General features: G+C 41.5%; 2 protein-coding genes across 5 annotated transcripts in view; one reads left to right on the top strand and one right to left on the bottom strand.

The window, feature by feature from the left end:
* The window catches only part of MYO9B (myosin IXB), a 61,662-nt gene extending 52,952 nt beyond the window's left edge, over positions 1-8,710 (bottom strand). For all 4 annotated transcript variants that reach the window (XM_053464255.1, XM_053464271.1, XM_053464263.1 and 1 more), the window contains exon 1: positions 8,653-8,710. The gene's annotated coding sequence lies outside the window, so the exon portion shown is untranslated. The remainder of the gene's footprint in view (positions 1-8,652) is intronic.
* A 431-nt stretch (positions 8,711-9,141) lies between these two features.
* The window catches only part of HAUS8 (HAUS augmin like complex subunit 8), a 35,793-nt gene continuing 26,637 nt past the window's right edge, over positions 9,142-18,297 (top strand). The window contains exons 1-2 of the mRNA XM_053464292.1: positions 9,142-9,319; positions 11,087-11,163. Coding sequence (XP_053320267.1) covers positions 9,303-9,319; positions 11,087-11,163 — 94 coding nt within the window. The 5' untranslated portion in view covers positions 9,142-9,302. The remainder of the gene's footprint in view (positions 9,320-11,086; positions 11,164-18,297) is intronic.

Raw genomic sequence — 18,297 nt, 5'->3', positions numbered from 1 at the left:
CTGCGTCCATCGCACAGACCTTCCCCGACTGTCAGAGATCAGATTTCAGAATTCTCTCTGACAGTCAGGGAAGGTCTGCGCGATGGACGCAGACAACCCCCGCTGCTAGCCATAGGTATAAGGCATTTCTGGAGGCAGAGTGGCACATAGGAGGTCAAAAGGCATATCCTGGGGCACAGTGGCATATAGGGTTAAAAGGCATATCATGGGGCACAGTGGCATATAGGGGGTATAAGGCATTTCTGGGGCAGATGTGCATAACTGGGGGGGGCAGGTTGGAAAATAGAAGGAAATAAAACCAAAATATTTTTTTCAATTGTAGCTTTTATTAAAAAAAATAGTTTACATGAATTAACATTTACTGGTAAAACTTTTTTCCTTTAGGGTCATCTTATATTCAGGCTTTTTCTTTTTTCCTAAATTATATTCAGATTTGGGGGGGGGTCGTCTTATAATCGAGCAAATACGGTATTATGGGGGATCATCCCACCAAGTACTATGTCAAGTCAGCAGTGGTAACCAGCTGTATCAAACAATATATAGATAGTAGTGAAAGAATTTGCAAGTATAAGTGTCTCAGTGGATGTGCTTTGCCAAATGATTCAGTGACATTTCCAATGTTTGACTGGCAAACAAAATTGTACATCATCAAGAATTATGGGATAGCCGAGGGCCTTGTCACAGTGCCCCATATGTAAAAACCTCAACCGTGCAGCTTTTACACGGTAAAGTGGAATAATCTGCAACAGCATTCCATTGGTTTCCACAGTCAGTGATCCACATTTAGATTGACATAACTGGGTAATAAGAATACACTACATTTATGGGGCATGATGGGAGTGTGTGTCATACAGTGGAATAATGAGTAAGAAATAAAATAAGCAGCACCATGTATGCCAGATATGTGTTCTAAGCAAGTAAGAAAAAGTTTCATCCAACTTCTGACACATTGCTTGCTCACGACATCAGATACACTCCTGAAGATTTACTTAGAAGGGAGAAGCTGAAAGTTAAAACATTTGTCCCCACATCAACTTGTATTGAAAAAGCATTTACTCACTCTTTGCAAATGAAGCATTGCTAGACAATCGGACTTTTTTTCTCCCCCTGGCTTTCTGCTATTCTAGAAGTTCAGAACCCAGACATTAAAGTCACAATAATGTATAAAGAGCGAGCAGAAAATGTGTTTCTATATTACATTCTGTGGGTTACATACATTTTTTTCCTTCTTTGAAGCACCACACATAAAACTTTCCATAGTATCTCTTTGGCCATTTGAAATTTTGGGAGATACACAATATGGACAAAATTATTAAGACACTTGACTATTACACCAACAAGGACTTTGATTATATCATATCCTAAACAGACATTAATATAAAGTTGTCCCACTCCTTTGCAGCTTTCCACAGGATTTTGGAGGGTTTACATGGTCTTTATGGACCTCACTTTGTGCACTGGGGCAAAAGATTTCCCAAACTTGGAAGGATAGCCTTGTAGAAAAATGTCTTGGGCTTAGCCCAAATCCTGATTTCAATAATTAAAAGAAAAATTGCACAAAGCAAGGTTCATAAAGACATGGCTGGCTGAGTTTGGTGTGGAACAAGTTGACTGGCTCGCACAGAGCCCTGACCTCAACCACTTTCAACACCTATGGAATGAATTGGAACAGGGATTGCGAGCCAAACGCTCTACAAGAGGAATGGACAAAAATACCAGAATCTCGGGAAAAGCCTTCACAGAAGAGTGCAAAGGTGAGACCAGCTACATATTAATGTCTATCTATTTAGAATGCAATGTCATTAAAGTCCCCGTTGGTGCAATAGTGTCCCAATACTTTTGTCCTTATAGTGTATGTCTTTATACCAGTGCTGCATATCTTCAGCCATCACAGGCTGCAAAGAGGCCGGGAACTCTGGCCTGTAAACAAGCAGTTTAATTGAAATGTGCTCAAGTTGAAACATAAGAAAAACAGAGGCCTGTTTGAGGCCCTCAAAGACGTGCAGCCTTGAATTATACCAGCACCTGCAACACAAAGAAGCCTAACCATGCTGTTGGTTTTTGCCAAGCGTTCTGTTAGCTGCTACCCCGGTACGAGGGCTGCACATCACATTTAGTTGGAGCATTTTTATCTTTATGTCTGCCAGCACTTTCAATAGCAAAATGAATTACACTCATCCATGTATTGGCAGAAGAATAGAAAATGTTAACGTAAAAGGATAGATGTGCGATTCATCTTTTCTTTTTTAGTAGGTATAAGGAAGTGTGTTTTCACAAACTTTTTGGTTGGGACTACAATGAAAACAGGAATCGAAAATTTCAACTAAAATGTTAATTCCTTTAAAAAAAAAAAAAAACTATACAAAAGGGGGAAAAAGAATAAAGTCACCACCAAAGAGCATTTTGGAAACACAATTACAGAATACACCAGCACTTTTGGAAATCCTCTTGTTGAATTTCCAGTGTCGTGTTAATTGTGCCAAATTGCACAGAGATTTAAACGAAGACCATCTGAACTGCTTCCTGAAGCCAGTGCTTCTTATGCTACATAAGAGTGTAAGATGAATACATTCCTTCTGCCGACTTCTCGACCCCAAATGAAGTGTTGTTTATGCAAAATAAAGCATCCCAGCACCCATTTACAGCGTTAAATCTTACTACACACATGTATCAAAGTGCTAGCACATGCATAAATAGTAATCCACACATAAAGATGGCAAGGCTCATCTCAATTTGCTGTGTTAGCAGATGTACAGGTGTAAGTCTGTCTTAGCTGAAAGAGTCCAGCCTCAGGATTGTAAACTGGCAAGCAGGGCTCTCTCCACCTAATGTATCAGTTTGTCTTAGTCCAGTAGCGTACCTAGCGGGGGGCGGGGGGGGCGGTCCGCACCGGGTGCCGCTCATCAGGGGGTGCCAACTTGCCGGCACCCGGCACCCCTCCAGAGACGGACAGTAATGTCCGCCGCTGGAGGAGCAGGCTCGCAAGGGAGCGGTATCGGAGGTCTATAACAGACCTCCGGCTCCCTTGAGTGATTTTAAGCCGGTTCCCTTGAACCGGCTTAAAATCACTCAAGGGAGCCGGAGGTCTGTTAAAGACCTCCGATACCGCTCCCTCGCGATCCGCGCGGCAACTGCTGCTGAAGCAACACTGAAGCCGCGCCCACCTTCGTCCGTGCCCTCTGAACCGGAAGAAGACAGAAGAAGAGGAGCGAAGAGGAAGAAAAGGAGCTGACTGCTGCAAGAAGAAAAGAGGAAAGGTAGGAAATCATTCAGTGAGAGTGAGAGTGGATTGGTATGTGTGGATTGGTATGTGTGGATTGGTATGTGTGGATTGGTATGTGTGGATTGGTATGTGTGGAATCTGTGGATTGGTATGTGTGGAATCTGTGGATTGGTATGTGTGGAATCTGTGGATTGGTAAATGTGGATTGGTATGTGTGGAATCTGTGGGCTGGTATGTGTGGATTGGTAAATGTGGATTGGTATGTGTGGAATCTGGACTGGTATGTGTGGATTGGTAAATGTGGATTGGTATGTGTGGATTGGTAAATGTGGATTGGTATGTGTGGAATCTGTGGGCTGGTATGTGTGGATTGGTAAATGTGGATTGGTATGTGTGGAATCTGGACTGGTATGTGTGGATTGGTAAATGTGGATTGGTATGTGTGGAATCTGGGCTGGTATGTGTGGATTGGTAAATGTGGATTGGTATGTGTGGAATCTGTGGATTGGTATGTGTGGACTGGTATGTGTGGATTGGTAAGTGTGGATTTGTATGTGTGGAATCTGTGGATTGGTATGTGTGGAATCTGTGGACTGGTATGTGTGGAATCTGTGGACTGGTATGTGTGGAATCTGTGGATTGGTATGTGTGGAATCTGTGGATTGGTAAGTGTGGATTGGTATATGTGGAATCTGTGGATTGGTATGTGTGGATTGGTAAATGTGGATTGGTATGTGTGGAATCTGTGGAATGGTAAGTGTGGATTGGTAAATGTGTGAGAGTGATGGGTCTTATGCTGTACCATTTCCAATGTCTTTTTCATTATATAATTATGCTCTAAAGTACATCATAACTCCCATCACTCTATACTGTTCCATACAGTTCCATACAGCTGGGAGGCCTTGCACCCCCACCGCAGGACTCCTGAAAGGTAAGTGAACTTCAAAGGGGGGAGAGGGTAGATAGTTAGGAGGGGGTAGATAGGGAGAAGGGAGTGAGACGGGGGGATAGGGGGTAGATAGGGAGAAGGGAGTGAGAAGGGGTAGATAGGGCAGAAGGGGGTGAGAATGGGTAGGTAAGGAGAAAGGAGGGTAGCAAGAATATTGAAATAAAGAGTCAGAATAAGAGAGAGAAAATGAATGGATTAATGTGTGGATGAATTGTGTGAATGAGTGAGAGAATTAATGAATTTGTGAGAATGCATCAATGAATATGTGTAAATAATTTGTGTGAATGAAAGTGAATTAGTGAGTGACTGTAAAAGTGTTTGTGTTAATCATAGGTGTATAGTTGATTTGTCAAAAAGGCAAACATGGTATAAGCAGGGTGTTTATGGGACAAAAATGGCACAGGCAGGGTGTTTATGGGACAAAGATAGCACAGGTAGTGTGTTCATGGGACAAAGATAGCGTACACTCTGCTGTTTGGGAACAATGCTGACTCATGCTGGGCTGTTTGGGGGCAAATATGGCACGTCCTATGTGTGTGTAATTTGGGTGCTGGTCAGGTTCTATGTGGGCAATGTGGATGCCGTTTTTTTTGGAGGGTTATTAAAGAAAGCACTATTATATGTTCAGTAAATGCTATTTATATGTGTTTATTTTACTTATAAGTTATTAATTTATTTTTTCAGATTTCTTGTTGTTTACAGTTGACATACAGTTTACAAATTGGTGCAATAAGTATTCTTGCCAACATAATTTTGTAGATGTCTTTACATTTGGGGGGGGGGTGCCACTTACAGGATCCGCCCCGGGTGCCAAATACTCTAGGTACGCCCCTGTCTTAGTCTGTCAATTCTCGTCTTGTCATAACCCTTGAATATATGCATTGTATTAAGCGCTGTGTACATTGTTTTTATCAGTCACGAGGTGTAATAAGTATGCATCAAATTGTATGAATTGTGGCTTCATATTTCAGATCTCTGGAGGCTGGACGCACATATTTCTGTATTACATCACCGTGGCCTAAAACAATACAATGGTTAAAAGATTTAAAACAATTTAGAAAAGTAGTAACCGATATTATGTAAGGTAGAACCCATGAGCATTTTCATGTGAGAGGCATAGAGAGAACCCCAAAGCATAAGGGAAATCCACATCAGTTAAACAAACCTGATTATTTTTAATATTTCCTGGGGTAAACGTCAAACAAAAAAATCTTTGAACAACAGCATTTTCAAGTCTGAAAATAATCGGGGGGGGGGGAGGTGCAATCATGCTCACCTCTGAATACACACACCAGAAATCATACAAGCACATAATACAGAGGCTAATCACAATTTATGGTCTAACTTTAATTGAAGGAAAATTAAGTTGTAAACACTCGGGATAAGAAGATGATAAGACTTGTACAGCAGTGTAAATATTAGATAGTTTGCAGAGTGCTTGAGATCCACACAGGAAAAGTGTTTTACCATAAACTCACACCACGGAGGTCAAGACACATGTAAACAAGTACCGTGCGTACCAATTCAATGACAAATCATGATTCATGTGTGAGATATATATATATATACACACATATACTGTATACAGTGCAGAACACACACATTCACGAAGTATAAGAATACTTGACGGTTTCCCACTCTTTGTTCAGCAGGAAGAAAAACATTTCTTTCCATTAAGGGGAAACTATCTGGCCTTAGACACATATACACACACTATCTCCGCACAGACTAACTTAAAAAATAGATGAACATAAGTGCTCCTGATTTCCACAAGGAACCGGAGGGGAGGGGAGAAACAAGAACAAGAAAAGTGGGAAACAATACAAACAAAGCCCCCAAAACCTTCTTGCAGCCATAGTCTTAGAAAACCCAGCACCGTTTCCTGGCTTCCGACCTGCTCCCCTCTCTGTGCCTCCGAAAACAACTTTCATATGTTGGTGTGTACAGGCTGGGACATTAACCCTTTAGGTGCCACTAATGAACCACAGGCAAGCCGTAGCGATAAGTTGCAAATGGACATTCTTTCATGAATATGGTATAGCTTCGAATATTTTCCAGAATTCAATGAAATGTTAATTAAGGCCAAGCTGCAACCCTGACATTACAAAATGCTGAACATGTATATGTGCAATGCATACAATGGGTTTAGGCTGGTGTTTAGGAAATGAATGGATAGCTTAAAAAAAAAAAAAGTTACCCAAAGAGTTACCCAGATCTGCTTGTATCAGAGATTGTATAAATACTTTTCAACAACGATAAACAAATAAGAAACAATCCGCGGAAAAAAACTGTATCGGTCTTTATGAAGTAGCTGAAGTGGCAAATAGCGTCTTCTGATTTGGGTAATAGGCCACAAGAGTACTACTGCCAAAACTATAAATGGATATGTACAGTATAATGACTCTCAAGCAGAGCCCTGAAACCTAATGGGAAGTGATTCATTACAATGCTCAGCATTAAACATCAGATGACACCTCATTATATACTGTCTGCACAACATTCAAAGGAAGCAAAGCTTCCGATAGGCTGTATACAATATTTTAGGGGCCACGTTAATTTCATAAGGCACATGGCCCATTACACCTCAAGAATAGGGGCTGCCCACTATCAGTAGCAAGGTAGTTCCTTGTGGGCTAGACACCCATTGCACAACTAGCAAGAAAACCCTCTTGAGCCGGCTGAGCAGTAACACACCAGAAAGTTGTTTAGGAGACATTTCCAGATATTATATCTGCGTCACTACAACAGAGAGCCCAAAATGTCGCTGAAAATTCCATTCGCCATCAGCACGGCTTAAGTTCATGGAGATGACTAAAAACTTTGGACTGTGCAACTATACTACTTTCTGCGAGTATCATTTAATAGATCTGCCTATGCGAGGAGAGGGAAGAAAAACAAAAGGCTATTAAGGGCTACTGTTACACATCTTTTACCATCCTCTGAGAGAAGCAGTTATAAAAGATGGTTGGGCCTCGACCGGCTTTGTTACAGACATTTCACTAAGGGCCAAATAGGCAACAATGACTTCCACAAGCCTGAACATTTTGCCGTTGATAAGCATACTCAGCATCGCACATCACAGAGAGACGTGTAGTTATCTGCATTCCTGCACAGTAGTCAGCAGGTCCTGGAACTAGCTTTGTCTGTTAGACTGGGTTTTCCTATGACATCATAGCTTCCCACCACATTATTATAATACCAGTCCTTTTAGAAAGGTGCTGTCTGATGAGATTGCAATCTACACTAAGTATTTCATTGTATAATCCAAACAGACTAAAAGATTTTTACACCTATTTCAATTTGATAATATGCATCATTATAATTATTATTGCTTGATAAGAAAACCGGATTCCTCATCATTCCAACTGGGCGTAAGCTACTTGCAACAAGGCCAGAGTTACAGTTGATTTTTACTACCTCAGGGCAGGGTGTCTCAAAGCACTCGATTGGAAGAGACTTTTAACACTGCAAAAATAACGCAGTGACTTATTGTTAGGTTAAATGTTATTTTACAGCAAATACTTGTATAGTTTACATTGTGCTCTACTGATTTGAGTACAACCTAACATCAGGCATAGTCCGTGCAAATTGCAAATTTTCCAGTGCGAATAAAGTTTGTTAAAAAATGAATAGGAACAATAAAACCACAGAAATGCAGAGACATTCTAATATGTTAAGCCATATCTGTACAATGGTCAGAAAAGTATCTTTCCAAAAACGCTTCTATTTTTCTTTGAATGCCAATTTTACCTATAACTGATCTTTATGGGTGGCTTTTCAACCTAATTAATCCATTGCCGGATTTCACACCCAAGCACTGTTACGGTAAAAAGATACATACAAGGCTGGTCCACCCAAACAAGGAAAGGTCCCTACATAAAAAAAAAGCTAATTACATTCCAACTGCGTATACATATATAGATTGAACCTTAACAGCGCTTAACCCTTGAATGCAATTTAGTTCTGAAAACAGAACACTGCTGGGCCATGATGCATATATTCAAGAAAACGGATGTCAGTACTGTGAGAAAATAGGTCATCTGTAAAAGAGGAGTCAGAGAGGCCAGTGGACCCCAACATACAGGCACCATTGCCAAATGCCACAAAGAACACAACATACAACAGCAATTTTGTATCTTAATTGAAACTACTTAGGGAGACATGGAACACTCTAAAAGCCAACTCACAGTAGAACATTATTGAAAGATGCAGTTAGCTTGAAACAATCAGATCTAAGCATTCACAGCTACACACAGCCTTTCTGCAGCCCACTTCATTCCAAATCAGTTCTGTATTTCTAGGCTGGAAATGTTACAAACGTGGTTAATTCTACACAAAACACAGCACCACAAATCTATAGGTATCACACTGTGCCTACAGAGCCATGCAACTACTGCATCAAGAGACACCGGTTACACTGTGTGTGGTTTCTTACTTCTACCATGTTCCACGCAAAGCTATACGTGAATATAACACTTACTTCATAAACTTTCAACCCTTTCGGTTCCACAGGCCATTTTCCTCTGTGCGGTCGGGGGGTGTCACTCCGTACTGCTGACCAGGAGGCAAAAAGAGAGAGCGAAGTGTCAATGGCTGGGCTCCCTGTCTGGGACAAGGGAGTGTAACTGGGGGTGGGGGTCTCTCTTTCTTTAGTCTGTCCTATTTCAGCAAACTTCTTCCCTCTGCTGCATTCTCTTGTTTCTCCAGTAACTTTTTACGGCAGTTACTGGAAACTTGTCCCTCCGTTAGTCTGTTTCTACCCTCTCTTTTTTTTTTCTCTCTTTTTCTTCTTCTCTACACAGAGTAAGGAAGCTTTGCACACTCAAACCCCCTTCCCTCCTACCTTACTTCCTCCCCGTGACGTCACGCACCACAAACCCGCCCTTTCCCTGGGGCAGAAGGTCCCACCCCTCGGATTCTCCAAACCATAGAGGCGTTTGCACAGAAAGTCGCTTTAACCAGTTAGTCACCGCAGTCGTAGAGTGTGTGACTATACTACAGGTCCTCCAAACCATAGATAACGCCGAGCTAGAGAGTCTCTTTCGAGCGCCGCTCTATTCTCTGTTTAACTAAGGAGAAAAAGTGTGTCTACAGATACTCAGCTTTTGCAAATTTGGCGGGAGTGCTGCAATGATGGCAGAGGCCGGGTGAGTGCTGTCGATGGCTTAGGGGGTGTGCAAGTGGTAGCTTAACTCTCAAGTTGATAGGTATCGATCATTGTGTGTGTGTACACTGTATAGGTCACATGCATGATAAGTCATTGTTATATATTTTTGTTTAGCTGTCCCTAGCTAATGTGTACATCACGACATGTGACAGCTGTTGTGAAATTACAGCTCCTATGATGATCAGCTAGCACCAAGAGAGGCAGACGTAATAGCTGTGTATGGAATGCCTAAGCAGTACTGTTTGTGGGTAATTAAACATAAGGGTTTAATTACCTATAAAATATATATAGTGTGTTTTTAGTGGTTTCACTATAGTAGGCAACATCTTACTGACTGCATCATTCTATTGACTGTTATGGTCAAAATCACTCCCCTCGCCTCCCATAGTAACTACAAACACCTATGAATAAAAATAAATGTTTCAATTAAATTGAGAAGATCATTACAGTTAAATGCCCATGAGCTCTGGCAGAATGAGTAATTTGAAGTTGGTAACATCTGCAATATTGTAGGCTTCCTATAACACATTAGTTTGGGGTTGCCGTATTAGTCCAGTGTATAAGAATGCAAAAAAAAAAGAATGTTGCAGAATCTTTTAATACCTTTTTTATTGGACTAACAGTATTTAAAATAACAGACGAGCTTTCGGGAGTCCTCCCTTTATCAAGTCAAAAGCATTTCTGACCAAGCAAGTGAAAAACACAGTTTAAAACTGACCAGTACATGTTCTGATACAGGGTCTGATCAGATACTCCATCAAACATCATGATGAAGAAAACTTTTGCACTCCAGTTGGGCACCACTTTACCCAAACAGGTCACTCCATATATGACCTTAAAATCAAAACACTGAGAGGTAATTTCAAAAACACCCAAGAAAGAAAGACATTTGAAGCCAAAATGATACATTTTTATGATTGCGAAAACAGAGGACTTAATGTGGATTTGTCAAAATCCTATAACCTTTAAAATCCTATAAACTTCCTATAACCTGTGCCTTTTTTTCTCCTCTCTCTCCTACATGCTTACCCCTGCTCCCCCCCAGCCTTATCTGTGCAGTATATGCCACTATTTACTATTTACAACCCTCTTAGTTTTTTGTCTGCAAATTCTCTACCTTGTTGTTTTAACCCCTGTTTTAACCCTGTATCAGAACATGTACTGGTCAGTTTTAAACTGTGTTTTTCACTTGCTTGGTCAGAAATGCTTTTGGTTTGATAAAGGGAGGACTCCCGAAAGCTCGTCTATTATTTTAAATACTGTTAGTCCAATAAAAAGGTATTACAAGATTCTGCAACATTCTGTTTTTTGCATTCTATAACACATTCAGACATTAGAAAAGTTATGTTTAACGGTAGTATAGAAAGCTACATACGTGAGTGCTATCGTGAGGAAAGTATGCCTGAAACAATTTAAAAAAAATACAACTGTACTTGAAATGGGCATGTAATTTGTTAAATCCTTGTGTTTAATACAACATCAAGCAGACCAAAACAAGATAAATAAGAAACACAAACAACAAAACAGCAGGCTGATATTCACATGTTAGGAATTTATTTATTAATAATGTAAGGGATTTTATTTGGAGCTCAACTGTACCTGTAGGATATAATCTGGTCATTTTGTAGAGAAAAATAAAAACAATTCACAAGTGGTCTGCTGCCTCATGAGTAAATTGTATATGGCATGAGATGTGATCCTCCGTAGATGTATAGATATAAAATATATTTATATCTTTTCATTTCAGGGCTGTTGTGTTAGGTGATGGGTCACAGAACAGCTCAGGAGGCAGCAGTGGCGATGTTGCGATTAAGAAAAACAAAGGTGCGATTTGACAAAAAAAAATTCTGTTTATTGCACTCAAATTTTGTCAGTAAAGTTTAGGAACACTTCCAATAGAAATAACAGAGGTATCCTAGGGCCACTACTCTGTGCTAATCCTACTGGACCTTTCTGCTGCTTTTTACACTGTGGACCACCCTCTCCTCCTTCAAAAGCTTCATGATCTTAGTCTCCGTGACACTGCTAGCTCCTGGTTCACAGCCTCTCTGTCTCTACTAACAATTCCCCTCCCCCTCTTTTTGGGTACTCCAAAGTTTAGTTTTAGGACTTCTTCTGTTCTCCCTTTACACTACCTCACTTGGCAAACTAATCTCAACCTTTGGCTTTCAAAACCACCTGTATACTGATGAAACCCAGATCTATGTATCCTCTCCCGATCTCTCTACTTCCGTCTTAGACAGTGTAACTAACTGGCTTGCCGCTGTGTACCTGAATGTCTGCATGTTTCATAAAACTCAGTCTCTTGAAACCCGAACTGCTCATATTCCCTCCTTCCAAAGTCATATTGCCATGTTATATACTACTTGTTATGTCCTGTCTACCTAAGGCCACAGAGTATGATGGGACAATATAAAACAATAAATAACCTAGCGGCAATCACTAAGCTTTAGAAAGCGTTAACAAATTACATCCCCATGAGCCTGGGAAGTACACCAATGCTCACTGCTCGATATTTTAAGAAATATGTCTGTCATGATTGACTCATAGAATATAGTGGATGCATGGAAGGGTAACCCAGCAGAGGTGGTTAGTTTCTTTGTTTAAGCATTCAATGAGTTATCTGAGGTTGATTTAAATGTGTTTCTTTGTGCATGCCCTCTGTTCTGGCAAGAGACGTCATCTTCCTAAAGGACCCCTGTGGTGATTCATGGCCTAACAGATAAGGATCCCCAGTTATAGGAATTCCATTCCTATCTTAAGTGGAGGGGTTTCCATCACCTTTACCCCACCATAACTTATTGGCAGATCAAAGATGGGAACCTGTTCTTGGGGAAGGTGTCATATAATTGGCCATGTGGTCAGAGGGGCGTTTTCTCGCAAAGGAGCCTGATTTAGGGGCAATGCAGCCACCTCAATGCAGAACTCCGTGATATACTCTGATCGGAACAACATCATAAGAAACCATCTGGACTTAAGGAGTTCCCACAGGCCTGCTTATTGAAGAAACTCGTGAGTGAGGGTCCTGTGTTTAAGTCCCATTGTTTTTAAGAACTTTTTGCTGTTTTATTTTTCTTTTGTATGTCTTGTTTTTTTGTAATTGTGACACTGTGTAATCTGTCTTTTCGTTATTAAAATATTAGTAATCCAAATCTGTCTTTGGGCTCTAAAATCCACAAACCCTAAGAGAGGATCACGTTACCAAATTGTTATTAACTAAGTTCAAGAGGATATATATATATATATACATGTGTGTGTTCTAATTCGGATTTCTCACGAATCTGGTATCAAAACTGTGAGTGGTGGCAGACTACCTGGGGGGATACAGGCAGAATTTGGGGGTTAATTTGGTGTAACTTATGCCTTGTTAAGGGGTGAAGTCGGTAAATCCAGAGGCCTGGTGCTATTAACCCCTTCATGCCCACGACCCTCCACACAGTCACGGCTTGGCAAGTAGTCCTGACCGTGACAATGTGAAATCTCCCATTTTAATATATTGTTCATATATATATCCTCAGCTGACATTTATTTACACCTCCTTTTGGTTTCAACAATATTTTTAACCTCCAACGGCTTAGGAGGTAGCATTTCCTGCCATGCCCTTGCCATATCCAATTGAGCCACTTAGAAAATATGCATGATTAAATGCATATTTGTACTTTGATTTCATCAGGAAACATACCCTACATGACACCTTCTAGCAAAAAGGATAAAGAGCAACGCAGTAAGTTTGCCACTAGATCAAACATTTTTACTGATATTGGTAACAAAACACAGAGAAAGTTCCCCCTTAAAACATTATTCTAGTTCAATATTTCACAAATTGTGTGAGAGAAGAATTAAACCTTAGGGAACAGCTTCAGTATCAGTGATGCCGGATACTGTCAGTACAAAAGAAACGTAGCATTTGTAGGGCTCTTTATATGGTTCACATCGGACCTCTTTTTTGGGGGGAATGGAGTAAACCGTCAGAGCATCATATTCTCCAAATATATTGTTTTTATTTGACTTTGTTTACTAATAAAATTCTGTGATACATTATGTGGCATAAATTGCAGGTGTAAATGGAGTAACCATGTTAAAAAAAAAAAAAAAAAAAAAAAGTCCACAACCACTAAATACATGTACATACACAGTTTAAGGCCAAAAATTTAATATTCCCACGTATACTCAACCAAATAGTAAAAGTAAATTGATCTTATAGAATAACTTGTAAGTTATAGTTAGAAAATAAATATTTCCTTACATATGCCAAACTTTTTGTACTAATGGTGCAAATGCTACAGCTCCCATCAGCCTTGTGATGCCGGTTGAAGGTGATGAAATTGTAGTGCGGATAAGCTATTTGCTCCATAAAAAAATATACAGGAAGGTAACATTAGCTATAGCGAACAGTTTCTTTACATAGTAGATGCTTAGCTGGCCATCCGAGCTTAGTTTGTTTGCCATGTACCGTATAGGCCCGATTATAGGCACCCCCCCACACACTTTAAGCCTTTAAAGTAGGTGTGCGGCTTATAATAGGGGTTTAGCACAGGGATGCACAATTCGCCTGATTCTTGGGACATGGGGTTCCGGATGATTTTTTTTTTTTCCCTTTAGTCCTGCTGCGAGCAAGCAACAGGGTTAGAATCCAGGTTCCTCGCAGGGGACCTGGATCCTCCTCTCTGGCAGCCAGTGGATGTCTGTGTAATGCAGACAACCCCAGCTGCTGCTGTTGGTGCTTCTATGGTGGAGCGACGGCGTGCCGTGACCTTCCGGTGCTCCACCGTAGAAGCCCAGCGAAAGTACCGGCCTGCAGCAGCAGAGGTTGTCTGAGCGCAGATGTTTGCCGACTGACAGAGAGGAGGATCTCCCGCAGCGCTGCAAGAGACCTGGATTCTCCTCTCTGACAGCGGGTGAACGTCTGCGCTCAGACAACCTCTGCTGCGACTGCCTGTGTACTTCCGCTGTGCTTCTATGAAGGAGTGCCGGCATAGAAGCCCCGGTGGAAGTGGCGAGTGCAGCAGAGCTTGTCTACGCGCATCGCGCAGATGTCCACTTGCTGCCCCCGCTAGGCACAGGCAGTCTTGGGATGCATTGGTAACTCAGGGGTGGTGGCAGAGTGCCATATCTAAGGTTCATTATGAATTAAGGTGGGGGACCTTAAAACGGCTTCCAACCAAAGGAGGTGATTCGTTTAATGTGTAAATGTATTCCTTATTTTCTCCTTTAATCACCATTTGGTTAATTTAGCATGTTAAACAATAGGCTGTACGAGTTGGCAAATGACACTTAGAGAGTGGATGTGTGTATTATACACAGTTACTGTTTGCATAATATGGGGAATTTATGGTCTATGGATTGGAAAATCAACTTTGTTTTGCCAAATGACCAAGCTCATACACAGGGTTATATTTATGGTAAGTTAGTTGGTGTTTCCAAAACAAAAGTTTAAATTAACTTTGTTTATAAAATATTAGCTGTCTGTTTTTGAAGTATATAGATTGTTTAAATGGTTTGCACAAATACAAACAGTTATAGTGGGAAACTGCAATTCTAGACCATACAATATCTGAGTATTATGTTATAATAGTGAATACTTCACTTATGTGGTATGAGATCATGTATCCTGTGAGTATTGTTTTTGTACAGAGAACCATATATGGAATTCTCATACACAGCCAATCAGGAAGCATTTTTATTTAGAGCAAATAAATAATGCTTGATGCATTGTAATTCTTATTGTAGTCATAACAGTAGAAGACAAGAAAATACGATTCAAAGTAACTTAAAGCAGTTCTTTCACCTTGTGAGGAACAAACAATATTGTCATTGGTACACAAGTACTGTGTAATCTCACCCAATGATGTGCCAGAAGGGCTCTTCTCCCTCTTTTTGTGTGTTTTATTATTATTATTATTATTATTATTATTAGATAAGCTTAAAAAAACCCTTTGCTTTCAAATGCGTATGATGCATGGTTCTGATCAATGAAAATGATATTCACTTGAGTGTCAACTACTCGCATTGACATCACTTGTTGATTCCAATTTTCTGAGCTGCCTGATGTCTGCTTCATCTTTACCCTTTGACACATTGGGGAGTATGCTTCGTTTTGTTTATCTTGCACTTTTCATGCAACAGTTTCTCCATCACCTTTTTACTAGCCAGAAGTGATGTCTCTAGTGAAAAACCAAGAGATTTGTATCTCTAGAAATAACGGAGGTGATTTAAACCCTTCACCTCCGAGCCTTCGGTTGCTTCTACAGGAGTGATTCTACTGGCTCAACGTGCAATCGCCGGTTTTGATTGTGGATAAAACTCCTCCTCCCTTTGGGTTCCTTACTCTTAAGACTGTCTGTTAAATGAAAAGCCTCTATATAAGGTTCTGGGGTTTGTATAGGTTGTGCTATCTTCTACAAAGTAAAGAAATTTTCATGTGAGATCTTTGATTCCTGTGCCTAAATAATTACATTGACTTCATTAAGAAAATTAAAAAAAGATCTGTTGTGGTTTTCAAGCTGTGCCACTAAACATTTTTCTAGGGCTGCAACTAACGATTATTTTAATAATCGATTAATCGGCCGATTATTTTTTCGATTAATCGATTAATCGGATAAAAAAAAACAATATGCAAATTTTTCGTTTATTTAAAAGAATTTAATGAACTGGATGTTAAAAAACAACTTAAAATTTACATTAACATTCTTATTTTGTTATGATGTAATAAAAAACAATATTTTCAAAGTACAAGAACCCAAACACAATATTTATGAAACAAAATAACCCCAAACATTCTGAAAAGAGGTGGACTATTACTGTTCAAGAAACTTTGCCCCAGCACTTTGCACTTTGCACCCAGCACTTTGCACCCAGCACTTTGCACCCAGCCCTGGCACTTTGCACCCAGCACTTTGCACCCAGCACTTTGCCCCAGCCCTGGCACTTTGCATCCAGCACTTTGCACCCAGCATTCAGCACTTTGCACCAGCACTTTGCACTTTGCACCCAGCCCTGGCACTTTGCACCCAGCACTTTGCACCCAGCCCTGGCACTTTGCACCCAGCACTGGCACTTTGCACCCAGCACTTTGCACTGTGCCCCTGCACCCAGTCTCTAACTCTGCCCTGCACCCAGCCCTGCCCCCACATTCTGCCCTGCCCCCACACTCACACTCTGCCCTGCACCCACTCTGCCCTGCACCCACACTCACACCCTGCCCTGCATCCCCACCCCCACTCTGCCCTGCACCCAGTCTCCCACTCTGCTCTGCACCCACACTCACACCCTGCATCCCCACCCCCACTCTGCCCTGCACCCAGTCTCCTGCCCTGCACCCCCCACCCCCACTCTGCCCTGCACCCCCACCCCCACTCTGCCCTGCACCCACACTCACGAACCGCTCTGTGCGAATGGAGCCACTCGCACAGAGCGAACCGCTCTGTGCGAATGGAGCCACTCGCACAGAGCGAACCGCTCTGTGCGAATGGAGCCACTCGCACAGAGCGAACCGCTCTGTGCGAATGGAGCCACTCGCACAGAGCGAACCGCTCTGTGCGAATGGAGCCACTCGCACAGAGCGAACCGCTCTGTGCGAATGGAGCCACTCGCACAGAGCGAACCGCTCTGTGCGAATGGAGCCACTCGCACAGAGCGAACCGCTCTGTGCGAGTGGAGCCACTCGCACAGAGCGAACCGCTCTGTGCGAGTGGAGCCACTCGCACAGAGCGAACCGCTCTGTGCGAGTGGAGCCACTCGCACAGAGCGAACCGCTCTGTGCGAGTGGCTCCATTCGCACAGAGCGATTCGCTCTGTGCGATCCGTGCACATAGACATGAAGAATACTTACCTCCGGAACGCGTCACATCCGTCACGTAGCTAGAAGGCGGAGACTGCAGAACGTGTAGCAGAAGCGGGGAACGCTCGCGGAGGTAAGTAAAAGGAGCCGAGTGCTCCAACAACGAATTGATCACTCGATTAATCGATAACGGAAATCGTTATCGATGATTTCCGTTATCGATTATTATCGATTTTATCGATTCGTTGTTTCAGCTCTACATTTTTCATTGAGTGTGTGTGTGAGAGAGAGACATTGAAATGCTAAGTTATAGTACTACAAAACTGGTATATAAATAAAATCAATTAACCCCTGGCACGTCATCTAAGATCGCAACGGTGTTGCTCTCTTTCCCTCTTTCCTAAAAAGACAAATGTTACACAGTGTCAAAATGACAAAAAAACAAGACATACAAAAGAAAACAAAACAGGCAAATAGTTCTTACCAACAATGGGACATAACCACAGGACCCTCACTCACAAGTTTCATCCATAAGCAAGCCTTATGTTCAGATGGTTCCTTTCGATGTTGTTCCGATGAGAGTAAATCTTGGAGTTCTCTTCTGAGGTGGCTCCATTGCCACTAAATCTGAGTCTTTTGCAAAGAAAACACCCCTCTGGCCACATGACCAATCGTGACAGACGCCTAATTTAAAAGAGCGTAACGGGTGTCACTGAAATGTCTCGATAGTGAGGCATTCAGCGACACCGGAAACCCAACCCAGGATGCACTGTGACCGCTCCAGAGAATGGTCAATTGCGCCACTGCGAGAGATTTTGCCTCTCGCAAGATGATGGTGTCCTAACACGTTTCCAAAAGGGTTCTCTCCAGAATGACCTGAGAACTCTGGTCCCACCTGTTGGATGAAAACAGGTACTGCAGTCAACCATGCAAGTCAATGGAGTCCAGCTTTCTAATCACAATGTGATTAGTAAAATATTAATAAAAAGTTATTGGGGGGGGGGAAATGTGGTAACATTTAAAAATAATTATGCATTGATGTCACAATGAGGGGAACCATCCAGCTCCAACAAAACGTTAAAAGTCAAAATAGTTTATTTTTATGAAAATTGCTAAAAATTAGCGGTTGTCTACTTTAAAAAAATAAATTGATGGGGTAAATCTGAGTGGCTGGGTTC

Source organism: Spea bombifrons, chromosome 1 (genome assembly GCF_027358695.1).
Source record: "Spea bombifrons isolate aSpeBom1 chromosome 1, aSpeBom1.2.pri, whole genome shotgun sequence".
NCBI classification, from domain to species: domain Eukaryota; kingdom Metazoa; phylum Chordata; class Amphibia; order Anura; family Pelobatidae; genus Spea; species Spea bombifrons.
The sequence above is the reverse complement of the archived record's forward strand: the minus strand, read 5'-3'. Positions and strand labels throughout refer to the sequence as shown.